At 40.4% G+C, this 27,749-nt stretch overlaps 1 protein-coding gene across 5 annotated transcripts; it reads left to right on the top strand.

Annotated features, from left to right (window-relative positions):
- Positions 1–45: 45 nt before the first annotated feature.
- CILK1 (ciliogenesis associated kinase 1) lies at positions 46–27,604 on the top strand. Of its 5 annotated transcripts, none has more exons than XM_053939694.1 (14): positions 46–528; positions 5,777–6,038; positions 7,915–7,969; positions 9,948–10,069; positions 11,330–11,409; positions 13,800–13,932; positions 14,424–14,595; positions 15,161–15,328; positions 17,564–17,866; positions 18,935–19,125; positions 19,656–19,810; positions 21,149–21,280; positions 23,445–23,558; positions 24,021–27,604. In XM_053939694.1, the coding sequence occupies exons 2-14, from the start codon at positions 5,938–5,940 to the stop codon at positions 24,173–24,175; spliced, it is 1,881 nt and encodes a 626-aa protein (XP_053795669.1). In that variant the 5' UTR covers positions 46–528; positions 5,777–5,937; the 3' UTR covers positions 24,176–27,604. The 5 variants fall into 5 exon arrangements, with proteins under 5 accessions (XP_053795669.1, XP_053795670.1, XP_053795668.1 ...); XM_053939695.1 differs by having other exon boundaries at positions 5,856–6,038; XM_053939693.1 differs by having other exon boundaries at positions 513–549.
- The last annotated feature ends 145 nt before the right edge of the window (positions 27,605–27,749 follow it).

A 27,749-nucleotide genomic window follows, 5' to 3' on the forward strand; every position in this document is an offset into this window, starting at 1 on the left:
CCGCGGCCCTTGCCGCCTGTTCCGCCCGCGGCGGCGCGGTGCAAGGCCTGCTGGGGAGCGTAGTCCGCGGCGGCACACCAGGGAAAGGGCGGCAGAGCAAAGGCTGCCGGGAACAGTAGTCTCCGTGAATGGGAATCCCGGCAGGCGCGATCCCAGGAGCGGGAGCCGAGGTAAACTGGCGATGTCGAGGAGCCGCGATTTCCGCTGTGACTGCGGTCAGGCCGGGACCTTGGCACAGGCAAATTGCCGACGAGATAACGGGAGAACCCTCAGTGCCACGGCTGTGGAGATAACAGCGGTGCCGAGGCCATTGAATCTCGTAGCCCTGGTCATTTGCCCGTCCAGTTCAGTGAGCACAGTTATCACCTGCTGTCAGCACACGCCTTATCAGGTTTTCTAAAATTGGACGAAACCTATTTTTTTAAAGCGTATCACAGTCATTTTGTTCCAGAAGAAAACCACGTGTATGGATCTCTGAACTTTGTATAAGTCTACTGCCCTGAGCGTTTTCAGGAGGAGGGTGAGGAGGTGTGTGTCTTCTCTCGAGGGGTAGGTGAGCGCTCAGGCTTGGGCAGCGGGGGCGGGAAATGGGGGTGTAAGGGCTGTGGGAGCCGGCATCGGCAGTGGCCTTCAGATCCAGGTGACTGTAGAGCTGCTCTGTGGAGAGGAGAGAGTGAGAGGCAAGGGGGCTGCCCGACGAGGCCGGGTGCTGATTCCTGGCCGGACAGACGGAGGTGGTGAGGAGCAGGGAGAACTGGGTGCTGCTGGCGTGCTGGTGGGCTGTGTGAGCAGCTGAGATGACACAGCATGGCCACCTGAGGCTTTGAGATGGGGTGCTCATGGCTACAAGTGGTTATCATTAGTGCTGCTTCTCGTTTGGAGTTGGAGTCAAAGCTGATTTTCTCCTACCTGCGTGTGCCTCTTCTTAGATATTAAACGTTACATATTAGTAAAAAAATCCTTTACTGTGAGGACACTGAGGCACTGGCACAGGTTGCCCTGAGAAGCTGTGGATCCCCCATCCCCGGCAGTGTTCAAGGCCAGTTTGGGTGGGGGTCTGAGCAACCTGGTGTAGCGAAAGGTGTCCCTGCCCGTGGGAGGGGGTTTGAAATTAGATTATGTTGAAGGTCACTTCAAATCCAAATAATTCAATGATTCTATGGGGAATGAAAAAGCCTTGTCTGTAACAACAGAAAGACGGTGTTCTGTGGCTGTCGCGGGGCTGAGTGCCAATATGTGATTGTGCACGTGGGATGTAATATGGGTGGCTTACCGCAGAAATCTCATGTAAGTATACAGTGCTCCTCTTGGCTTCACTGAGAATCATGCCTGTCTGTTGGAGGGAATTTGAGTCTTTACGATATATTTGTGTAAATACAAAGATTAGCCTCTGACTAGATAAGGTGGGGGAGGCACCCAGAGTTTTGTTTTTCCCCACATCTGTTGTAGCAAATTAACGTCTTGTCCTACACTGTACTCCTGAATTACAGCACTAGTTCTTCCTGTCTTTCCAAACCCTGGGAATTAACTTGATGCTTTACTTTTAAAATCTAAGGGATGAAGTGTAAAAAGAAGGTGACACTTCTTGAATCACTATTACAGTCCCGATAATCAATTGTTTTAGAACAATTTTTTGTTCCTTGTTTTCCTTTTACTGCCCTTCCCATTATGTCTTAGGCTGACCCTGTCAGAGCCAGGGTGAACTACTGGTGCTTGGGTGAGGAAGGCACAGGTCCCCACTTAAAATGTCGATATTCTTCCCATTTGTTCACAGTTTGATACTTCTGCGTTCTAGTTTTGTTGTTTAAACTGCTCTGTGAGATGTGAGAGAGGCCCATCAGTGTGGGGTTCGTGTTTGTTCGGCTGGGTTTTGTTTTCACAGAATCACAGAACTGTTAGGGTCGGTAAGGTCCTCTGGAAGTCATCTAGACCTCCCCCCAGCCCCACCAAGGCAGGGTCACCTAGAGCTGGTTACACGGGAACACAGCCAAGGTGGTTTGGGCAGCCTGTCCCAGTGTTCTGCCACCCTCAATGTAAAGTTGTTCTTCCTCACAGTTAATGGAACCTCATGTGTTTCAGTTTATGGCTACTGCTCTTCGTCTTGTTACTGGGCACCACTGAAAAGAGTCTGGCACCATCTTCTTGGCACCCACCTTTGAGATATTTCTACACATTAACGAAATCCCTTCCCAGCCTTCTCCAGACTGAACAGGGTCAGCTCCCGCAGTCTCTCATAAGAGAGATGCTCCAGAGATGGTTTGGTTTGTTTTTTTCTCGTTAACACCCAGCTCAGCGCCCCCTCTGCGAGGGGCCCGGCCCAGCTCCCCCGGCCGCAGTCGTGGGGCGCTGTCCCCCCGCGGGGAGCCCCGGCGGGCCGGGCCGGGCCTGGGGGGCCGGGGCGGGGCGGGGGCCGGGGCCGCGCCATGGGCCGAGCGAGGCCGGCGCGGAGCCGCTCTGGGCCGCAGCTGCTCCGCGGCGCCGCCATTCCGGGCCTGCCCGCAGGCCGGGCCCGAGCGGGGAGACGCGTCCGCGGTGAGTCTTGCCGGGCACGGTGAGCCGGGAGAACCGCGGTCCCGTACAGCAAGGAGCGGAGCCACTGGAGTGTACCGGGGCCGAGGCTGGGGGTCGGACGCCGCCGCAGCACGGAGGCCGGGCAGGAGCCGGGACCTGGCCTGAGCGGCGGACCCGCCGTCGCCTCTCTGTCCCAGCCTGGGTGTGCAGCTCTTGGGGCATCCCCAGAGGCCTCTGTGACAAACGCGGCAGCCGCTGGGACCGCACCCATGGACACCCAGGCTTTGAACCGCGCCTTTCTCACTGCTTCCTGCTTGTAATACCTTCGAGTAATTGCCACAGCGCAGGACAAGTTTAAAAAGGCACATGCTGTTTGTTTACTGTGTGCGTTTCGCAGCTGTGGCAGAGTGAGCTAGTTTCGCTTTCAGTTCTCGGTGCTTCAGCACTTCAAACACGAGTGGATATGTATTTAAAGGGTTCGTAAGCGAAATAGTAGGTTTGAGTTGTACTTACTTAGAAAGCACTCTCGATATATTGAATTAGGCTTGCTGTTAAAGATGTTTTGCTGTTCGATTTCTGCGGGGAGAGAAAGTGTATAGGTGAGGTAGAATCTGAACACAGTGTTACAACAGGGTGGAAATAAGGGGCTTATATTTTACTCTTTAGTATCAACACACTTTTTACTTTAAGGTATTTTTGCAGTTTATTTTTACGTTTTCTGGCGATGTGAATTTGTGTAGATTGTACTTCCAGATTAGATGTGTGGTAGCTCTGTGGACTGCAGAGACTCATGCTCTTTTCAGTAATTTCAGTGTGACTCAGGCGAAACAGTCTGAAGGCTGAGTAAAGTAGATTTTTAAAACAACCTCACTATTAACAACAAGAAATAACAAGAAATGGTGCTGGTTGAGTTAACCAGAGAAGACTTCGTTCATATTTGTTTGTTTTGGGGGGTTTTTGGTTGGTTGGGGGTTTGGGGGTTTTTTGGGGGCTTTGTTTCATTTGGGTGGGGGTTCGTTTTTTGTGTTTTGGTTTTTTGCTTGGTTTTGATTTGGGGGGTTTTGTTGTTTTTTGTTTTTGTATGTTTAGGCTTTTTTTTTTGTTTTTGGTTTTTGTTTGTTTGTTTTTTTTAGTTTTTGTTTCCTCTACTCACTTCTATTCCTCAAAAATACTTCATTTAGTCTGTTTTGGTCACATTTGATAATTGCAAAGATAATTTCATACAAGTTTTTTGAAACTTGGTGGCTGTGGGAAGGAGAGGCACTTCATTTAGTATCTTCAGTAAAGGAATAAATAGTTAGGTTCACCACTTGCATCTGTTCAAGAGACATGAAACAAACAATCTATCCAGCCATTGGTGATTATTGCCAGTAGTGTTAAACATCTTTAGTTTTGCTGTGGTTATCAAATATGAGGCAAGGGTGCTCCTCCACTCTTCAGTCACTGTTCTCTGAAAGGGATATGCGAATGGTGAATCAGGGACAGCATAGGAGTTTGTGAGTTTTAACACATCACAGCTGTTAGGATCATGGTTTCAAAACTCTTATCATCAGGGCAGTATGTGCAGAGCAGTCCACAAGTCCCAACTGTGTTGATTTGAAATTCCTGTATAAAATTGTTTGGATGTTAATAAATTTTAGGTTTTCAGACTAGGAGAAGTGCAAGACGATGTCATTGTTTGAAATCTTGTTGCCAAGGAGCTGAATAAAGGCTTCTGAGTTGCCATCCAGTCACTGACCAGTTGGAGTAAGCAGGTTAAAGCTTTTTAACCTGGATGCAGACCACTGAACATAGCTTTATGCTATTCAGGTGCACAATCTGAACACCAGCCAAAAAGGAGCTGGTACTCCAAACTGCTTTTGTTACAGACAGGCTCTGTGTTCCTTGGCAAGTATTACAAAATGTGGGATTAGGTCTCTAATGTAAAGTGCTCAGTCCTGGTTCTCTGTAGTAGTGAGTGTGTGGAAAGGAACAGGTACTGCTAGAGGGCAGTTCCTCTTGCCTGTCTGAGACACTACCCAGTGTCTGAGATAGATTTAGAGGCATGCTGCACAATGGGTAAATTGTCAAAAGGTCTTCTAACTTCAAATTTCCTGGTCTTTATTCCTGTATCAGTATTAGTAGGGCTAGTAGGCTTAGAAGATGGAAAATAAAGGATGTTCACAACATCCTGCAGCTACAGGATTGTGGCTCTGCATTGATGTCAGTTCAGAGTTCCCAGTATCATAATCCCATTACTTCTAAAATCATAATACAGCTTTGTGAAATAAGGGAGATACAAGGATACTACCAAAAAATTGTGAAAATGTAGTTAAAATACACATTACAGAAGGCAAAAGTCACAAGCCATGAATATTGTTGTCTTTTTAAGAGGTGAAGAATAAGAGAATGCAGTGACCAAACCTTCATTGTGGGAGAATTTTGTTTTATTTCAAATGTATGGTTAGTTTACGTAGATTAGATTACATTTTTTCTAAACTATAGGAGAGGAAATACCAGCAACAATTACATTAAACTAGAAACAAGAAGTTTTTTTCTTTATTATCCAGCAGAGATTCCGTGGATGCCCCATCGCTGGAAGGATTAAAGGCCAGACTGGGTCACGCTTTGCGCAACCTGGGTACTGGAAGGTGTCTCAGCCCACAGCACAGGGGTTGGAACTAGATGATTTTTAAGGTGCCTTCCAACCCAAACTATTCTATGGTTTTTTGTTTTTTTTTTTTTTTGAGAGACTGATTCATGCTTGGAGTTACTGTAGTAAAATACATTTAGTCTTACCTGACATGAATGTAATATTCTTCTTCTGCACACTGTGTTTAAAGGCTGTGCTCTCTCACATAGGACCATATGGAAATTTAGGATATTGGTTTAACTGATGGCAATGTGACTTATAAGGTGGTGACTTACATGCCTAAAAATCTGGCTAGGACAGATCCCCTCCTATTGTATTGTAAAGCTTCATTTTTTTTGCTAGCAGATGATTTTGTCCAGGCCTTGAGACTTTATCCTGTGACTTCAGTAATAGTGTCTCCCACCAGGGCTGCCTGCAAGCTTTCTGTAAGGTACCTTTAGCTTTAGCATGGGACTGGCTTTGGGGATTATACCCAGTTACATGCAGATACAGGCTGGCCCTTTCTGGTGAGACACCAGGATGTGTGTTTGTTTATGGCTGATGGGGACTGTTCTCTTGGAGGAGAGAGGAGTCTGCAAACAAGCAATCTCAGAAGGGTACAGAAATCAAATGGATTATGTTCTGTGCTTTCAGACCAAAGGCTAAGTCTTGAAAACATGATTCCTGCAACTGTTCACACTGTCCTGAGTGCTCTATATTTATGCTGCCACAGAAAGAACTGGTTACACTCGGAGGAGAAAAAACACAGGAAACGCCAAGGACTGAAATGCGCTTGCAGCTAAAGTATCCTCATCATGAATAGGTACAAAACTATCAGACAGCTTGGTGATGGGACCTACGGCTCTGTTCTCCTAGGGAGAAGCATTGAATCTGGAGAGCTAATAGCCATTAAAAAGTAAGTGTTCTCATATATTACTTAATAATGCATAGTCCAGGTTTTTCCTTTCTAGGTCCACATCAACTTGGTCATGCTGGTTTGGGTACTTCACATTCCACGCAGCTTTTTAATGTGGAGTTGTATTTGGGCAGCATGAAAAATTCCTTGTTTCCTCCAAAACCTCAGCAGGAGATAGAGAGGGTGAGATATATAGGCTTATTGTGTAACAGCACTCTGCTGGTATGTGCAGTCAAATGTGTTCTATGTATTACCTAGAGTAATACCTAGAGTATTCTGCAGTGCTGCTTTGGAATCTACAGCCCTTTTGCTGCTGCTTACATGGAACATGTATTTTGTAGTCTAATTTTCAATGGAATATTAATACTGCAGTGATAATTAACACAACTGATCTCATTGTCCGTTATCTGTATCTTTTATGCTATGACATATTGGTCTTTTCAACTTAAGATTTTCTTGAAGTCCCTTGAGAAATTCACTTGATTTTCTCTTCTGCTTCTACAGTGACTTTTAATTTGTAAATGGCTTATTTGTCCTAGCTATGGTAAGAGACAGCTGTAAAGCATTGCAGGCACCTTCCTGAAATACCGACCATGACCATGACAAGGGACAGACTTGTCAAAAGAGCTTTTAGTACAATGCTGTTTTGTATGAGCAGTCAATAGCTGGCTTTATCAACTTTCTAAATCCCCTCTGCTGAGGGTATTTTGCCTGTATCAGACCTTGCTTAGAAGGTCTTGCTTTAATTTTCAGTTTGCAACATGGGAAAAACTCAGAAAAATCAGAACAAGCCAGAACTATTCTTTTAGCTTAGGTGTTAATGCTGGTCCTCTGCTAAAACCAGAAGTGGCCTGGTAACTGAGTGCACAAGACAGTAACTGCAAAAACACTCCTAAAAAAAAAATTCAGACCCCTTCATGGTATGAAGGGCTTGTAGTTCTTAAACTACTCCAGTTGTGAGAGCCAATTTCAAACTGGAAACTTGCTACAATAATAAGTAATACTGAATTGTCATTAAAGGCAAAGGCTCAGATCTTCAGAGAGTGCCTAATTCCCTCTGAAATCCAGACTCTACACAGTTGAGTATTTTTGTAAGTTTTAATGTGTGATCTTCTGTTTGCATGTATGTGTGAGTCTTCATCCTTTCAGTCCTAAAGCATAGAGTTACATCTCAAAGAACTGAGTGGTAATCAGAATGTGTAGGAACACACAGGACCATATGTTACACACAAATATTGTGTTCAGTTACAATCTGGCTTAGAAGAAAACTGCCACACAGTTTGTTTCTGTTAGAACAGAGTTGCTTATAAGCTTGAAGGGGAAAGCAGAATTTGAAAAGCAATTGGCATGATAGATGCACCTTGCAAGGGAAGGAGAAACATGTGGAGTAGTGGACAAAGGAAAATGTGGAAATGCAGGAAAATACTAAAGTCACAGAGAAATCAAAAATAGAGAAGAGGGGCAAGGATAAAATTGGAGACTCAGTGAAGTGATTGGATCTTCATTTGATTTGTTTCAAAACTACTCTTGTTCTTTTTTATAGTTAGACTCTATTCTACCACATTGTTATCTCAGAAGGAAAAATAGCATGCCTGAGATTGTTGAAGGCTCTGAATTATTTTCAGCAAGATATATATACAGAAAAATGCAATCCTGTGTAATAGTAACTGTGATTTGACTGTAATTCTATTTGAGTGTGTATTCTAGTAAATCAACTTGACTATACCTTGTCTAGAGATGTAAAGTTTTTTGACAGAGGAGCTAGCATGTTACATTGTGATGGAAGAAGTGAATTGTTCAGACGCAGTGAGGCTTTTGGTTCTAACACCTAATGTTTTCAACGCATTAGTCATTCTTTTCCCCTCTACTTTTGTAGAATGAAGAGAAAATTTTATTCCTGGGAGGAGTGCATGAACCTTCGAGAGGTTAAGGTATTTGTTTTGTTCAATGGTTGACTTCAAATTAGATGATCACTGTCACATTTGGGGATAACATCAAATTCTTCACAACTCATGTCAAAACACCACTCCCAAAGTGAGCTGTAGCATATGACATTACAGTTCTGCTTCCTGACTCTGCATTGTCGATAGTCTTACAAAAATGCTTATTGAAATTATGTAGTCTTACAGAAATTATTGGGTTGTAGAGAGCTGCTTCCTCCCTGCAGTGAGGAGTGTGTGAATGAGAGCTTTCCTGTCACAACACCTGGAGTTGAGTGGTGTTTGTTTTTCAAAGCTTTAGAACACATGCCCTTTGTGCAGCATTAACTTTTGTACATTTGGTTGTTTCTCTACAGTTGGCCTGGGGACAGACATACAGCATGAAATTCTGATGCCAATGAACCATTGGGGGTAGGCTCTAGGGGCCTCCTTAATTTATAGTCAGCACTGAAAACATGCAGAAAACCTAGGTCATTTTTCTTATGGTACCATGTAAAAATGGACATCAAATACACTGAAAATCTAAAAAAAGAAGGAAGACCCAAGTTTGCTAGTTTTAGGTAGGGTAGAGTTAGTTTTCTTCGTAGCAGCTTCTATGAGTCTGTGTTTTGGATTTCTGACCAAAACAGTCTTGACAACACAGGCATGTTTCAGCTATTATGAAATGCGGATGAAAAATTAAAATTCTACAATTCTTTATAAAGATTTGTAGGGACAGTATGTTTATTACAGTGCTGGATGCATGTGGGGATCGTTCCCCTTCAAAGGACATGCGTGCCCCTGAGAACTCCCGATCCTTTTTTATTCTTCACTAGTTTATGTATGGATAGAATTTCACAATAGATTCATATCATATATATGTATATTCATTATGCTGATTTTGAGTTACACTTACAGCTAGTTACACTTGTAGCTAGTTTTTTATCAGAAAGTACAGAAAGAACTCCTGGGTCACTCTGCCTTGTCTGTTTCAAGGTTTGAGAAGTTTCTCTTGTCTCTTTGGCTTGGAAATCCACATTTTTTCTCCTCAGCTGGGGCAGTTTTACTAGTGCTGCAAAGTTACCAGACTAAACAGCATATTTTACTTATGCTAGCAAGCTCAAAGCGACACATTTCACCTAATAATAGAATTCCAAATGGATTTCTACCCTGTTAAATTTTCACTCTGTTTGAATTGTTGAGCAGTGCTTTCACAACCTCAGATTCTCTCTGTTTTTCATGCTTCCTTGTCAGTGAGTAGGCGGAAGGTGGGCAAAAGTCTGGGAGGGGACACAGCCAAAGGGACAGCTGACTAAAGGGACATGCCATGTGACATTGTGCTGAGCAACAAAAGCTGGGGAAAGGAGGAGGAAGCAGGAGACCTTCAGAGTGATGGCACTTGATTCCCATGAAACCATTATATGTGATAGAGCCCTGCTGTACTGGAGGTGGCTGAGCACCTGCTTGCCCATGGGAAGCAGTGAATGAATTCCTTAGTTTGCTTTGCTTGCATGCAAACTCCATTAAACTCTGTATCTCAGCCTATGAGTTGTCTCACTTTCTGCCCTTCTGATTATTTTCCCTATCCCACTTGGAGGGCTGAACAAGCTCAGCTGCCTGCAAAAGTTAATCCACAATACCAACGAAGACTTTCCAGGGTTGTTCTTAGTCTTGACTCTAACCTGACTGTTGGCAGTGCAGGTGCAAGAAGAGTGTGAATTCTGCCATTAGGAAGTTTCTTACAGAGAAAATGCAATTGTTTTGGTGCTTATGCTGATAGCAGATAGCTGGCTTTTGAATGACCAGCACATTAAATTGCTGCATAGACTGTATATGTATGTGGTAATACTTGGAGATCTGGTCTTTGTTCTCACAGCTGTCTGATTATTTAAGACACCAGAGAGTTTTTGAAGTTAATCCTTCTGCAACAGTGAATTAAGTTCTTTTTCTCCTTCACTATATTAAAGCACTTATAATTTTCTGTTTCTAGTCTTTGAAGAAATTAAACCATGCTAATGTGGTAAAGCTGAAAGAAGTTATCAGGGAAAATGATCATCTGTATTTTGTGTTTGAATACATGAAGGAAAATCTTTATCAGTTAATGAAAGAGAGGTATGTAACAGCATCACCCATTCCTGATATAAATTAATTACTTGTGTAACGTGCTTTTAACACCCCTGATACTGTTCAAAGGACTTTGGATTATTTGTTTAGGCTTGGATCGCTATAGCTTAAAGCTGCAGGCTGCAGTAGGAGCTGTGACTGTCACCTTTACCTTTGAGCATATCCCAGCCAGTCTAGTGAGAGTTTCCAGTGTCTTGTCCCAGATTAGGGTGTGAGAGGGGTGTAGGGTGTTATTTGAGAGGTAGGAACTGTGGGCTTTTAACAGTCCTCACACTGAGGAGACCTTGGACCTAGAACTTCTGATTTCTGTGTAAGTACTTCAGAGGTGCTTTTTTATAAGAGAGTAGTATCACCACCTCTTCTTTTATGGATTCCTCAAATAACTGAATAAATAAAAAGTAGTTGGAACAATAATCAAGAGGTGTTAAATTTTGGATTGCTTTCAGGAATTATTTTTCCTTGCAATTTGAACTGATATGACCAAAGACTGCTTGTTTCATTTGTCAGTATTCTGAATAAAATCTAGATTTTTGATATTTGCTGAAGCATTAAGAAAGTCTTAATTTTAGCCTTTGGGCCATGATAACATCCACCAGAGGATAACTGAGGGCAAAATTTCCTGCTTTGAATTGTTTCTGTCTGTGGACCATAGTATCAGCCTGACAGATGACAAGGATCTTCCTTGATTTAACAAAGTAAGGTTATTATTATAATATATCCATGTGAATGCCGCATGAAATACCTTTATAAGCATAAAAACACCATGCATGCAGAGGTATAGAAAACTGTAATTTAATTGGGCACATATATGGATATATGTTATATGAAATAATGAACTTTGAAGAAAAGGTTCAAGTCTATAAAAGAAACCAATTATATTTGGGGATTTCACAAAAATGCTTGATATCCTACCTTCTTATAAAACAAAAAGCCCAGATGTCCCTAAAAGCATGCTTTGCATCATACTGTCTACAGTTTAGCTAGGCCATGGACTTGTTAAACATTGTGTAAGTCAGACCTTTAAGAATGTGATTTATTTCTTTAATTTGTAGTTAAATTGCCAGTTTTGTGCCAAGGGACTGTAGAGGAAATAAGAATTTCTTCTGCAACAAGAAAAGAAAGTAGGCAAATATGAAAAGCTGACTAGCAGTTTTGTCATTGCTACCTTTTATCTTTGATTCATTGGGTAGCATAAGCTAATGTATGAATTTAGTCATTAATATTTATTTCTTCCCTTTTATTCCACAGAAACAAACTGTTCCCTGAGTCTACAGTTAGGAATATTATGTATCAGATCCTGCAAGGGCTTGCATTTATTCATAAGCATGGTAGGTTACGTTTTAGCTATACAACTTCTGAATTAGAGACAGATAGTGTTTGTGTAAGTTTTTTGATTAATACACAAGCAATTACATTACTAACTTTAGTAGAAGTAATGATCAAAAGAATGGCTCTGTATGAGAGACTCAGATGACTGCAAACACCTGAGTTTTATAGTTGCCTAATACTTCATTCTGGAGGTCTTCTCAGTTCCTTTTCTGTAGGTTTCCACTTTTTCAGTCTGGCAGCTGGCCACTCTCAAACTCATTGGATGTTAATGAACACATTCCTTGATAGATTTAAAGATTCCCTGAGACTGAGAATAAAGAAGAAATTACTCTTTTCTCAAGGTACACGCAGATACCTGAATACAACACACATTTTCTGTAAGATACATTTAAAGCAATAAAGTCCGAGTGACAAGCAGCTTTTGTTGCATGGGCTTCCAACTAATATATATAACAATGGTAAAAGCTAAAGCTGATGTACCAGCCAGTAGTAACAAGACCCACTTAAATAATAAAAAAATCTCAAAACAAACACCTTATTTTAATAGAAGCTTCCTCACCATTTTTTGCTGACGTCGGTTCTGTCTGCTAGATACACTGAAGGGTCTGTTGCTTGGCAGCTCTCTGGGTTATCAGAAGAGAACTGACATTGGTGGCCAGAGTCCTGGAAGCAAAGTGCTTATAAGGACCAGCATTACAGTTCACTTGAAGAACACATTTAACTGTGTTTTACAAAATGCTTTCCAGCTAATGACTTTATTCACTCTTCAGATGGATACTCATCTGAAACCTAGCTATAAATTCTAGTCTGCTTCAGTGACATGCATAATATGTAAACACAGAAAAATATTATGATTGATTTGCAAAAATTTAAGCCAGCTTTTTTCAATGAATTGTCAAATGGATCACAGCCTTCCAGAACAGTTTTTATTGCTATTTAACTTAGTATAGCTGTTAAGACTGAACAGTTCTATGTTGAAATTGTATTTTTCGCTGACTTGCTGCCACACTGGACTTGTATTTCTACCAAGATGTTGCAAATCTGTATTTAAGAACGCCTAGAAATGTTTGGCAAGCCCAACAGAATGGTTGTGATGATATTGTGGCTCACAGTGTAAGAATGAGTGTCCTAAGATTCTGTCCACAACAGTTTTGGAAAAAATCACATGAACACTTTTTTCCCCTCTCTCTGTTTCTCTGTTCTGCTCCTGTGTGGCATAGAAATGCTTGTCAAGTAAACTTCTTACATTATTTGTCCATCCAAATTCTTAAGCATCTTTTGATATTTGAGTACACAACAAATTGCTCTTTCTACAAGTTTGTCACGAAATAAATTGCCTCACAAGCATTCTGCTGGTGCATGTCTGTGCAGCAAAATACAGAAGTGATTATACTAAATGCTAAGAACAGCCTTGATTGATTTGCCTGGTACCTTTCACAAAGAAGCAGTAATTCAGGCTGGCACCAGAATATCAACTCAACATCCCTAGGAAGGATGCAGTCTCCTAGTTAGTATATATCTACAGCACTATGTGTTCAGTGCTGTTATGCATTCATCTAATGAACAAAAGCTAATCTAGTTATACTGGACAATGTAGACATATCCTATGTCAATGTTTAGTCCAGTCTCTGTGGGAATATATTCAAAGCCATAGAAAAAGTAAGCATATTAGAGTCTCTGAAAAGGAGCCCAGAGAGCTTTATCTGGGGGAGAGGGAGCTGTATCTCAGAATGGTGGTTCAGACACTTGCAAGAAAGAAGCATAAGAACAAGATTTCTGGGCTAATGGTGGAAGCAAATTTCAGAGACAGTAGTCAGTGATATGCCAGTCCTCTTCTCTTATTTGTATTAAAAGAGCTCTTTCCAAACATTCATTCATGATCAGTTTTTGCTGAATGCAGGGAGCGCTAAAAAATACACTAAGATCTTCTTATGTGGTGTTGAGTAGCTCAGTGCTTGCAGATTATGTTCTCAGATTTAAAAAGAAGTTTGAAGTGCATAAAAAACCCCTTGTTTAAATCTTTATTCTGTTTAAAATGATATTTTATGTAATTGATTGATAACTTCATTGGACAGTTTCCAGTTAGAATGAAACTAGCATTAAAATGGTGGAAATCTTTTAACGTTAGAGAAGTGTCACTTGAAAGAGAGCTGTCTGAATAAATGCTCTGAATTGTTACAAGATAGCCAACTTGTGTATACTGTTCTTCATAACCTAACTGAACAACACTGTACTGATCAGCTCTGCTGATCGCATAGGACTTTGATATCTCTGTGGAGCTATTTCAGCTTCAATGCTAAGAACTAAAGCAAAACAATCCAGTTGGAAAGTAAAGGATACAGCTGTGAGTGACATTGCAATCCACATCAATATTTCATTTGAATTTCAGGGTTCTTTCACAGGGACTTGAAACCTGAAAACCTGCTTTGCATGGGACCAGAACTTGTGAAAATTGCAGATTTTGGCTTAGCCCGAGAAATCCGATCTCGACCTCCTTACACAGATTATGTATCCACAAGATGGTAAGTGCTAGTATTCAGTTACATTGTAGGATCTTGGAATCAAAAGAACTTGAAAGCAGTACACTTGAAAGTAGCACAGTACTGAATTGGTGCTGATTGTTATACTACTTTTGATGCCTCCTCATTATGAAATTTCTATTTAAGTTTGGTGTAATTTGAAAAGCTTCAGTTAGTGCAAGATAGTTTACAGATAGCAACAGCAAAGGAGCAAAGTGGGAGTGTAGTAAGGCAGGTGGGAAGTAGGAGTATAGTAAGGCAGGTGGTAACATGCTAGGATTGCTGTGTGTCAGGAAGGCGTGAGAGAGTTTACAGAAGATTATGTAGTTTTAATAAAAAAAAATTGATTACAATCAATTCCTTTCCTGTGTACAGGAGAGGAGAGGAGGTTTTAAAAGAATGCTCTTACTAGCAAGAATGAAGAGGTGAGCAATTTCATGTATGTTTGAATTGTGGTGATTGTTGGTATTTCCTTTTCTTTCTTTCCTCTACAGGTACAGGGCTCCTGAAGTACTTCTGAGATCCACCAGCTATAGCTCTCCAATAGATATTTGGGCTGTTGGTTGCATAATGGCAGAAGTTTACACGCTGAGGCCTCTCTTCCCCGGCGCCAGTGAAATTGATACTATATTCAAAATTTGCCAAGTCTTAGGGACGCCAAAAAAGGTAACTGAAGTGATATTCCAGACTGCAGTAATCCTGGAACTGTTCTGCAATGCACAATGGCATGGTAGCAGTAAGCATAAAAATAATAAATTTTCCTCCTTACTGTTAATTTATGGTATTGTTCTCAAATGTAATAAACTAAATTAAAACTTATTTTCTGTGTAGTAAGCATTTCTGTGCAGTAATTATGCTATACCTGACACATAGAGGAGGAGAAATAGACCCCTGCACAGCAAAAAAGTCCTTAGACTGTGATTTCATTAGGTGGGAATTTAATTTTCTCTGGCATACTTGCATAAAACACCTTTAGTTTAAGAGGCTAAAAATTGGGATAATGGCAAGATTCCTATTCCTGATTCCATTTGTGCTCTTGACTTTGTCAGATGTACAGCAGGATTCACCTCTCACCAGAGGTTTGGGGTGAAGTTTTGTAGTGAAATTTTCAATATGAGACCAGAGTAAAAGCTGGACACAGTCCGTTATAGGTAGAATATGTGCTAGTGTGCTTAGGCACTGATACTTTACAGCTGAACTTTTTTTGTGTTTGAAAATCTCATTCTTCCAGAACGACTGGCCTGAAGGCTACCAACTTTCAGCTTCCATGAATTTTCGCTGGCCTCAGTGTGTACCTAACAACTTAAAAACTCTCATACCTAATGCTAGCAGTGAAGCAGTGCAGCTCATGAGAGACATGCTGCAGTGGGATCCCAAAAAGCGGCCAACAGCTAGTCAGGTTTGATTTGATTTTATTTTTGTCTGCTTGTGTTTTTTTTTCCTTTACTGCAAGGAACAGTCATTTAGCAGTTGCTTAGGGATGCAATTCTTAGAAGGGAGGAAAATCCAATAACAATTTGAAAGACAAAGGAGGCTAATTAAGAGAGGGTAATTAATCTTTTGCATGAAACATAACTGCTTGGGATATGTGCTCAATAATCAAAGGTGCGACTGCAGTATGTAAATACACTTGAATTAAGTGTAATCCAGTCACTGTGAATAGCAGCAGAGATAAGGTAGGATGTATGGCTGAAGGCTGTGATGCTGTTCTTTCATTGTGGTATGCTACAGAATGGCTGGGATCTTGTTCAATCACCTTGCCCTAGGCAGCCTGTGCTAGTGCTCAGTTACTCGATGTTCAGGAGATTCCTGTGGTTCAGTTTGTGCCCATTGTCACTGGGCGCACCTGAAAAGAGACTCACTCAATCTCCTTTGCACTTTCCCTTCTGTTTTTTTGCATACTTTGATAAGAACCTTCTCTTCTCTAGGCTGAACAGTCCCAGTTCTCTGTCTTTTCTCATATGTGAGATGCTCCAGTCCCTTAATCACCTTTGTGGCCCTTTGCTGGACTCTCTCTACTATGTCCATGTCTCTCCTTCTGGGGAGGCCAAAACTGGACACAGCAGTCCAGGCATGGCCTCACCTGTGCTGAACAGAGGGGAAGGATCACTGCTCTTGAGCTGCTGGCAGCACTCCTGCTCAGGCAGCCCAGGACTTAGTCTTACTTGAAGCAGCAAGGGTGCATTTGGTAGCCATTTCATGTTCAATGTGGTGTCTACCAGGTCCTTCCCTGCAAAGCTGCTTTCCAGGTGGTTGACCCCAGCGTGGACTGGTGCATGTAGTTATTCCTTCTCAGGACTTGGTATTTATCCTTGTTAAATTGGAGAGGTTCCTGTCAGCCCGTTTCAGCAGCCTGCTGAAGTCCTGCAGGGTGGCAGCACAACCGACCAGTGTGTCAGCCCCTTTTACTTGACTTGCTGAGGGTGCGCTCTTCGCCACCAGCAGCATCATTATTGGAGGTGTTGCAACAGTATTTGCCCAGTAATGCCCTCTGGGGACACAGATACTTCCTGGCCTCCAACCAAGACTTTGTTGTACTTACTGCCACCCTTTGGGCCTGACCTTTCAGCTAGCTGTTAGTCCACCTTGCTCTCTGTTCCTCCAGCCCAGTGTTGCTTGGATAAGGCTTGCTTTTGCTGGGCAGCCTCAGCTCAAGTGCATTGCAGATAATGTTCCAACATCCTGTACATAAGCATTGCCCAAGTCATCAGTATTTTACATACAGGTGGTGGTAGCTGCTGGTTTTGGGTAGTACTCAACTAATACAATGAGCAGGGCACCTTTTGGAAAACAAATGGGATTCTTGACACTGAACTTCAAGGGCCATAGCTGAACCTTTGTGATTTAATTGGACCTTGAGTACAAATTGCAAGTAAAAGCTTGTATTAATGGAAACAGTTAAAAAGTCAAATAGATTAAGAACTCTCAAAGGTAATGAAAAAAAAAAAAACACTAACTGTAACAGTATTAAGAGCATTAACAAATGTTTTACATTTGTTAAGTACAAATAGAATGAAGAATATGAGGTTTTAGAAGCTTTTTGCAGTAAGAAGTCTTTGGGAAGGGAAGATGAGTCTGCTTGAAACAGCAAGATAGATTAATTGCCTCTACTGACAACTTCCTAATTACTTGTAAGCAGATAAAACTACTTTTACTAACTAACTTTACTAACTTGTCAGAAAAGGTAGAGGCTAATTTCCATAAGGGTTGTATTTCTTTCACTTAATTAATTCTCAGAAATGGAAAATGGAGGAGATGTCTCTGGGGTCATTGAGTTTTGCTGGCCGAATCTGTAATGATGAGGGGTAGTGTTTCACACACAGACATGAAGAGACAGCATGTAATGAAACATGCCTTTAGATGCTATATACCTGGTTAACTATCTTAATTCTGCAGAACCTTTCCTTCTGTAGTAGTCCACAGAGGATTTGATAACTCAGTACCTCTTGAAACTTCTCTACTATTGCAACATTTTTTGAAGTGGATTGTGTTCACTAGAATCTAGTGTTGAGAGATGGGTCTTCTGCTGTTTCCTACCCCACAAAAAAGGGAAATTAAATTTGTACTGATATATAGGACTGGGGTAAATGAAAAACTTTGGTTTTCTAAGCCTAACATCTTTATTTCTTTTTAGGCACTTCGATACTCGTACTTCCAGGTTGGGCATGCCCTGGGCATTCAGGAACTGGGAAAACAAAAGGAACTGCATAATAAATTGTCTCTGCATATTAAACCTGTCCCTCCAGCACAGCCCCCTCTGAAACCTCATGCCCGAATTTCATCAAGGCCTTTTCAACAAAGCCAGTCTTCTCAGCACATGGTGTACAGTTGTAAGACAGACAGCTCTGGGGCTGAACACAGTAACTACTTACAGGAGGACAAGTCTAACCAGGTTCTTCTGCCTGCAATACACAATAAGGTTCCTCAGCAGGTAAAGGTCCATCTAACATAAGATAAGCTTTCTGATATGCTGCCTGACCTTTTTCCTTGTGTTTCTTTTTCTTGTTCTCTTTCAAGGTTCTTGTACTTCACTTGTACAGTGAGTGGAACTAAAAAATGGTTTCAATGTTCCAACTTTCTGCTAGAAATTGGAAGTTCTTCTATTGAAATCTAAATCCAGTTGCTGTAAAACAAGGAAGTCAATTTCTTGTTTTAGAGCCATTTTGTGGTACCCTTTACACCTGCACCATTTACAGGATGACACTGATTTCATATGAATAAAACAGATGTACAGTGTTCAAAATATTAATGGGATTGATGCCAGAGAGAAAAGTATGAAGCTAAATGATATTGAAATGAGGGAGACTATTGCCTTCATCCATTTAAGGCATCCAGTTTATTGACTGGGAATAATAGTCCCTTTGGTCTTCCAAACTGGACTTGGAAACCAACAGATTTTTTTTTGCAGCATGAGAATGTACCCTTCCTGTCTACTAATGAGGAGACTGGATTCATAAAATAAGTGATGAGAGCAGACAGTGTGAATGCTGCTGCGACAGGGTCAGTCATAAGTGGGGTCTGTAATGATTAGTGTCACACAAAGTCGAAATGTACTGCTCAGTCTGAGTGACTGAAGAGACAGAAATTTGTGCCTGTGCTGTCCTGTAAGAGAAAAAAAACTAAATGTGTAGACACAAGCTCGTGGAAACATAAGTGTTCATGCAGTTTTATATTCCCAGCATGAGTCTAGAAGTAAAAATTGAGCATAAGGTAATGGTTTAGGAGGTGCATACTGGAACATAAACAGAATTGGAACTGAGACCCAAGAAATTTCTTCTGTCAGTTCAAGACACTTTATTACAAGACAAAATGCAGAAGATATATAATAGTGTCAGCGGGCTACAGATTGTGTTCTTAGCGTGTTTAGTGGAAGTTGAAGATTGTATTGTTACAGCTCTACTACCACTATTTCTCTTTGAGATAGAGGGGAAAAGAAGTCCTATTTGTTCCCGTCACCTAGATTGTGGTCTAAGCATGTGGGTTGGTTTCTTTTTAATCATAACAGAAACCATCTGCTGGGTCTGAGAATACAAATGGTGAACTTAAACCAAAACCTAGGCGAAGATGGGGACATCTTCCCAGGACAGTTAAGAATTCCGAAGACTGGGATGATTTGGAAGACCTTGATTTCAGCTCTTCCATCATGAGAACAGACTTGAAAAACAAGAAGAGGCAGAATGATGAAACCCTTTGTAGGTAGGGGTTTTTTTATGTTTTATTTGGTCTATTTCTTTGCCCTTTTCCTCTTTCTTAGTAATGTTGCTCTTCATGCTTTCTTTGTATCTAGAAATGTATATCTGTACAATTTTGTATTCTTTTTTTTCCCACTGAAAATTATAACTGGCCTAAGTCTCCCAAAGTTAATTTTTGAATATATACTTTGGATTTTACTTGTGGACCATTTTGACATACTCCACGCATATAAACTGTTTTGGATAAGTCTAAGCTGCAGTTTCCATGGATGGTATACAGAAGAGAGAAACATACTGAGTGATTTATAAAAACTTTAAAAGCAGTATATAAGGGAACTAGAAGCACAAATCTGATTTTCAGGGGCACTTGCATGACTTTGGGTTGATAATATTCCCTGTTGCCTGTGTGTTTATGGTGTAGCAAACACATTACAAGGAAATGATTACTGGAGATGGAGTGTAGTTGAAAAAGTCAGCTGTGAATAAACATGTGCTATAAGAATTGGACTATACATACCAATTTTTGAATTACAGATTTGAAAGTATTTTGGACCTGAAGCCTTTGGATGCCGTAGGCTCTGGCAGCAATGCACGAACTTCCCATGCGACCTTTTTGCGGCAGGACACTCCCACATTGCGAGTTTCTGCAGCAAAGCAGCACTACTTAAGCCATTCTAGGTATCGACCTGGTTAGTAAAATACTTTCTTTTTCTTCCTGCAATTCCAACAGGAGTGTGAAATAGTCCTTGTTACATTAGTTCTTATCCTTTGAACTTGTGGAGAGGGGCTGCTGCTCAGAGAACATGAGGACAGAAATAGCTTGTAGTGTAGATGGCCACGACACAAACTAAATTCTAGTAGTCTAGCAGTACAAACAAAGGGACAGGATTATTTGTACTTCTTCTGCCTGATGGATACTTTTATACTTGGAAGTGCATTAGAAAATGTCTATATATGTGCCAAACTATTCCTGTCTCCCTAAAAAGTATAAGATTGGTCTTCTAGGTGGAAAATAAAGTGCCATGTGTTTACCTCATGAGTGTATAGTACCATGAACAACAGGCAAACTAGTAGTGGGAATATGCTTTGCTGTAGTTAGGAGTTAAGTAAAACACAGATCTGTGTCTCTACAGAGAATTACATGTCTGTCTTCATGATAACCTCTGCTATACTGACACCAGTGCTGAGGCAGGACGAAATACAGGAGGCAGACAGCATGTCTGCCAGTATTTAAAATTAGATGAATATAAGTGTATTCTTTCTCATAATTTCTATTCATAAAGGTAGTGTTAGCTATTTATTCACTTGTAGTACTACTTCTTCAAAATTAATTAAGTAAAGTAGAAGGTATTGTGACAGCAAACTCAGTCTTTTTTCCTGAAACAATAATTGACTTTCAAATTGTCTCACTTAGATAGAGTTTTAGTAGCTAAAACTTGTTTTACTAGAGGAGATTGTAAAACATATTGATCCCAAGACTGCTTTAGCCATATCATAAATTGTGAGTGCATCCTTGAATGTTAGGTACCCTGCTTAAATATGAGAGATATATTAAATACAAATGATAGGTACATCTGAACTGTAGTGCAAACTGTTTGCACAATCTGAAGTTTCAGTAGAGACACCAAAGAGGAGTACAGTACTATGAGAAATGGATAACTCTCAGGTTATCTTGTTGCTGTTAGGGTTTTATTGGAAGCACAGATTTCATGTACATAGCAAAGTTCATTTTCTGTGACATGAGAATATTTGTGGCCTTGATGTAAGGACCCTGTCCTGTGAAATAAGCAGCCATTGATGCTAGTGGAACTACTTACATTGTGATGTTTGCAGGATTAGGGCCTGTGGCTAGTTCCAGCATTCCTGTATTATGAGAGCATGGAGAGTGACTCAGAGAGTTACTGAGAGGGGAGAGGTTTTGGCTATGTCGAACCAGACATCTGCTCTAAGATTGTGCATCAGGTGGAATGAATGCAGGCCTGTGGGGGGGATTTTAGTGAAGTAATCTTTGCATTTTTACAATATAGGAATAAGCACCAGGAATAGCATAGTCTCCACTTCAAACAAAGAGTCTCTTCCATCTAATCACTGGCCCAGTTCTGGTTTGTCTGGGAAAACCTCTGGTTTGGGAGGAAGTACTAACAACAGGAAGAATTCAGGTAAGAAGGTGTGCTTAGGACTCTGAGAAATAATAAGTGATGTCTGTGCAATTCCCCACCAGTGTATTTTGGAGTTATCCATTTCCAAAATGGTTGTCAGCTCTGAAGATGCCTGCTTATCCTGTCTGTTCTTTGTGTTAAAATCGATTGTGAGGCTCTTCTTTGGGAGATTGCATTAAACTGAAACATAGTAATTTCTTCTAATGAATCCTCACGAGTCTGAAGTACTCCATGCATAGAAAGCTGGACAGCTTAGGTCTGTTCAGCCTGGAATACTTCATCTTGTTTTCAATTTTCCTCTTCAGTTTCTTGAAGTCATATTTTCTAGTTTCCAAACTATTTTAGTCCACTTGGTACATAAATGGCTGTCATTACAGAAGGAAGCTGGTGTAAATTAAACTAGCTATACACACCACTCTTGTTACATGAATTAAGCAAAGTTCTATCATTATGTCTTTCAGTCACTGTTGTTTAAAATAATGTAGAAATTATAGTTTAAAAAATTCAGGCAAAAAGCAAAACTCTTCTATCTTTCTTCTTCAGGTTTTTTTTTGGCATTTGGTATTTCAGGTATTTAATCGTTGTTTGAGTTGAACTAATTAATTTGTAGATTTTTACATTAGTTTTTATCAGATGTAACATGTTGATAACACAGTGATGTTTTTAGGTTGTATCAATGTATTTCCTCTCTAAACCATGGCTTCAGGTTTTCATGTGATACAGTTCTGCAGTGTCATACTTCTTTTGCATATGTTGTTTTGAAAGTGTTTTATTGCCAAAGTTTGTGTTGAATCTTGGCCCAAAGAAACATTTTGGGCCTCTAGAAATTCAAGTTAAAAAAAAAAAAAACAAAAACAACAACTTAAAGTTTTGGATGTAATTTAATCAGAAAATCACTCTTTAAAGATACAAGATGGGAGGACACTGTAAATAGCTAAACTACATGAGAACCTTTATATATGTAGCACATCTCCTTCCTGGCTCTTTTACAAGTTCCTGGCTTCTTTTGCAGCAGCATAGGATGTCAGATGTTAGATTTTTCTCTTTTTTATTTATTACCATTTCCCACAATAGGCTTTGCCACTGCTCTAGTACAGTGTAGGTACATGTGTGATGGCCCTGCTCTGTGCATGATATCTTGTTTTGTGCCTCTCTCTGTGCTGTAACTCTTGACTGTTTTGTTCCATTTCTATGGCCTGTCCTACAGATCAGTCAAATTTGTTCTTGCTCATCTTAGGGACAAGTTTGGTAGCTGGTTTTCAAACTTTGAAATGTGAATCTGTACCACATTTTTAAGTTTTGCTCTCACAGGCTTCACTAAGTGCTTTGTGTGGCACCAAAGCCCCAGACTCAGTACATAGAAACCAAGAGTCCAAATATTCTTAGCACATAGTTGCTGAAAGTCAAGCAAGATAATTCCAACTAAATGCTAAGTTTTGAAAGCTTTGAGAAACCTTGAAAAATCCGAGATGTCAGAGAGAACTTTGTCCAATTTGTACATGTTATCCATTCATCAGGACGTTGAGATGCTTGAACGCATCCAGAGGAGGGCAACAAGGCTGGTGGGGGGCTTGGAATACAAGCCCTATGAGCAACGTTTGAAGGAACTGGGGTTGTTTAGCCTGGTGAAGAGGAGGCTTAGAGGTGACCTTATTGCTCTTATTGCTCTGAAGAGAGGTTGTAGACAAGCGGGGGTTGATCTCTTTCACTGGGCAGTAACTGACAGAACAAGAGGACACAGTCTCAAGCTAAGGTCTAGGTTGGCTATTAGGAAAAAAAATTTCACCAAAAGAATAATAAAGTACTGGAATTGTCTTCCCAGAGAGGTGGTAGAATCACCATCTCTGGATGTGTTTAAAAAAAGACTGGACATGGCACTTGGTGCTATAGTCTAGTTGAGGTGTTAGGGCATAGGTTGGACTTGATGATCTTAGAGGTCTCTTCCAACCTCATTATTCTGTGATTCTGTGATCTCTAATGCAGTCTGATGCTGACAGTCTCCTGAATGCAGGTGTATGTATAGGAACTGTGGATTTCAAGTATCTTCAATTAAGTTCTTGTTTTGATTGGGCTCCATCTTGAAAATGATCCCTCAGGGCATTTGTCTCCTGTTGACAGTATGGGAAATCCATTGTGTTCAGGTGTTCCTTGCCATTTCTTTCAGGGCCTATAGGATCAAGTGGTTTAACGAGTGCTTATGTCCCTTCATTTCTGAAGAAGGAAGTAGGTTCTGCTGGGCAGAGGGTGCAGTTAACACCAGTTGTGGACCCATCTTCTGGTAAGTCCAGTACTAAAGTTCTCTTGGTCCCTTGGTCAGTACTCCAGTAATGCTGTATGTATGCAGCACTGAACTACTTATCTTTGCTTTATTTTACTTGTCAGTATATGACTGACTGGAAGTATTGTTTGTGACCTTGCAGAACTTCATATGGAGAAGGATTTGGTTTGTGTTTACTTTTGTTTATTAAATATGTAGGTTTACCTACAACTTATTTCAATGGGACCTAGAGGTTGGTGTGAGAGCTGGCACAGAATTCACATTTGCCAAATCAGTGATGCAGATATTCTTAGTCTGCTAAGGTTTATGGGATTGGATCCACTATTGTTTCATGTCAGCAAACTTTGTTAAAAAAGGAGGCTTATTTCCTGAAGAAGTAAGGATCTGGACCTGCACCTAGCTGTTGTTCAGTATGGACAGCTCTCACTGAACCTTTATATCACAGAATTTTTTGTCCTTTAGATTTTGCATCTCTGACATCAGTCAGACCCCTTCTTGGATGGCCATCACTCAGTTCACCTACGAAAAGCTCACCACGGTTAATGCCTCTCCCGCCGGCAGCGGAGCCGATCCACGGGCGCGTTGACTGGTCTGCGAAGTACGGCACTCACCGGTGACCTGGGAATACCTCTGAGCAGTGCGTGCATCCCTGGAAATGGTGTCCAATGTGAGACCATTTCATACTGCTTTATATACAATTAAAAGGAGCAGATCTCCCATGAATGAGACATTTTGAAGGGTTTTTTTACTTACTTGCATTAATCTGAATGCAATCTTGTACCATTTTGTATAAAACTGTTTTGTTATATACTTGGGTCCATTTATTTTCATAAAAGTGAAACATTTTGTATATAAGGCTTAGGGTATTTGGCATTTTTATACAATAAATTTTTATAATGAACTTTAAAAAATTTAACTTTTTTATTAGACTCAACTTTTTTATAGAAGTGGATAAAAAAAAACGTGGTGCAATATTGCAGTGAAGGAGAAGTGTTGAGGAAGGGGCATTCATTAGACATTTTCTGAAGTTGATGTGCTGTATAATTTCAAGTGATGCCATGTCTCAGTGCCACACTTCTGTTGTCCTATACTCATTGCTTCATACTGACATCAGAGGAGTGAGTGACTTAACAGTCTAAACTCTCCTTCACAGTCACTCAGAGACTGCTAAAAGATAGTGGGAGGCACCTTTTTTTAAATTTATTTTTGCCTTTGAACGGTTTTTTGTTGGACTGCTATTCAAATTTACCAGATCTGAGGACTCTTGTTTGGTGAAGGGTAAATACTCTTCTGTAGATCCGTTTTCTGACACAGTGTTCCTTTTTCCTGCTTAAAAGTTGTTCTTTGGCATTGTTCACTATGAAATAGAATGTCAACCTACCTCTGTTAAATTCATGTAAATGGTCTAATGATTTCTAAGGAGAAAAAAGATATTCTATTTCTTCTTTTTATTTTGTTGCAAATGTAAGATCTGAAGCTATATTAAGACTGTATTAACAATAAATCAATAAAACTAATAAAACTGGTTTGAGAGTAACAAAATATTAATGATATGCCAGCAATATAGTTTAAGAAAACAAGATCTATGCAGCTGACTTACTTTTCACAACTGTTTTAAATTGCTGCTGTTCTAAATCACTTAAGGGAAAAAAAAACTAAACAACCCAGAGGAAATGAGTCAGTCTAACCTTACTTATGCTTATACTCAGTTCTTCTTCACTCAATACATCTTCTTTTACAATATGAAGAATATGTCAGCTTCCATAAATTAGGCCCAGAGGCTCTACAGGAAAAAATGGGATCTTATGTGGTCCTGTTAAGAAAATGTTGTAAAACTGTGGTTGATTTCACTGAAATTGATACAGTTCTTTGAAGAGCAGTTTAACTCAGTTTTTGAGAGTATTTATATCAAGGTACAGAGGAAAGAAAGAGTAGCCCCATAATCTGGTTTAGTTCTACTCTGGAAAGGAGTACCAGAGTCCAGCCATCAGCAGAAGATTCTTTTAGAGCACAGTCAGCATTTGTCTGTTCTGCACCTCCTTCTACAGGAAAAAGATAAAATCATTCAGTGCTGTGGGAGAACACTTTCTATAGCTGTGTTCTGGAGCAGTGCTGCCAAAGCTGAAATGTGCTGACAAAATGCATCTCCCTGCCGAGGTGTGCAGAAATGCTTGTCTTTCTGAGCTCATTGTGTGATCAGCTCAGGAAAATAGTTTATTTATGAGACTTAAATCCAGCCTAAAGGCATCAGAGCAGGTGCAGTTCTTAGCTTCCAACCATTTCACATGAACTGAATAGCTTGTGTGTCAATGAGATCCTCTCCGTGGGGTATGCTGGCACACACAAGGGGTAGCTGCTGTGGTCTTGAGACTGAGAACAGATTCTGGCCTTTTCAGTGCTTCCCATGGTAAACGTGGGATTTTGAGGAAACTGTACCCTAGGATACGCTGCTGGCTCAGTGCTACAGAGGAACCCACAGGGAGCACTGGTCACTTTGCTTTCATAAGCTCAGCCCACAGTGACACAGTACAAGACAGAGAGCAAAAGTGTGCATGAAAAACTTACACATGCCAAAGACATCTTCTGTGTCCTGCTGCCCTGTTATCTGGGCATAGCAAGTACTAACTCCAAACCATACCTAACTGCTTCCACAGCAGTGATGCTAATGCTTAGCAGTAAAGTAAAGCAGCCACTTGATTTCTAAAGTGCACACTGACAGGTGTCAGTGCGTAGGTAGAAAGCAAAATATGTATATTTGTGATAGAACTGGAAAGATAGTTCTTTCTCTTGGAAATAAATACCTGTATTTATGTCTACGTATAATTTATTTTATTACCAGGTGATTTGTCTCAAGAATGAACACCCTGAACCTATCCCAGTATCCCTAGTTCTAAGTAGGCTATTTAAGTAGTCTGGTCTGTACACTTAGTTCCTACAAGTAGAAGGACACAAGTTATGAGAACAGGCAGCTGAGGCTTGGATTCATCATACCTAAGTGTGAGCTCCTTTGTTGTGAGGTGACTCACCTCTGGTGAGTGAGAATCGTGTCAAAAGAAATCTGTCTCATTTGAGAGCATACTAACATTATAGAGATGAGTCTCTCCACTAAGGAGGGGGACAACTCTGTGAGATTCAAGTAACACAGGATGAATCTGAACCTGGCCTGTAATCTCTGAACCTTTATCAGACTGCCAGTGATTCTTTTTGACTATAGCATTCAGGCTTCAGTCTGTCCAATCAAAAGACAAGAAAAGTAAATTGTACTTATAATTTTCTTTTTTTTTAAATATCTCCTGCTTTCCTAAGTTAAAGCCTTTTATTTTTGGGGAAAAAGCTAATAATCTTGACATTGAGAATCACAGCTAGTTTTAACTTAGTGAGACAGAAAATTAGCTAGACGTCATGGCTGTATCCTTTACTCAAGCACATTCTTACTGAAGCTGGAAAAGTTCTTTTTGAGCAGGACGGAGCTGAGTTTATGTATTTTACCATGCTGTCTCTGTGCAATACAGATATGGAAAAGATGGAGGTCTTTATATACTGAAATCTGGACAAGCAGCATATCTGAGAATTTATTATATGTAACCTACTACTTTATGCTTTAATATTTAGCAGCATCTTTGTGGAAAATGTTTTTAGAATTGTACTGTTTACATTTTCTCAGGCTTAGGTATAACATGTAATAATAAAGGAGTCTGACAGTGGATTCATTTACCCCTGTAATCCAGATTTTCTAAAAAGTAGTGTGAAAGTGCCATGATGTTAACAAAAAGAAAAAAAAAAAAAAGCCAAAAAAATCCACTCCCATGGTGTATCTGATATGGCTGTTGATATGAGCAGGATGTTCCATAATGTGAGGAGGAAAACATGTACTGAAAGACCATTTTAGAACTTAATATGGAAGGGAGGTGTGGAATTGTCAGAGATGTGGAGAAATAATGGTTCTTGTTTATTCAGTGTTTTTGTTCAGAAACATTCTAAATGCTGTTTTCATTCTTTCTGTGTCAAATGTCCTGCCCAGAATAAAGTTATCCTTGAGGAAGCACTGAGTGACTGACTTACTCTTTTATTCAGTTTTTAATGAAAGCACTTTAGTTTGCCTTTTGTTTGGTTGGGGTTTTTTAATTGGGGTTAGTTTTTTTTTTTTTAATAAGTCATCTTAGAGGGGCATTGCACATTCACTGGGCACAT

The sequence above is a fragment of the Vidua chalybeata genome, chromosome 3 (assembly GCF_026979565.1).
Source record: "Vidua chalybeata isolate OUT-0048 chromosome 3, bVidCha1 merged haplotype, whole genome shotgun sequence".
In the NCBI taxonomy this organism is placed as follows: domain Eukaryota; kingdom Metazoa; phylum Chordata; class Aves; order Passeriformes; family Viduidae; genus Vidua; species Vidua chalybeata.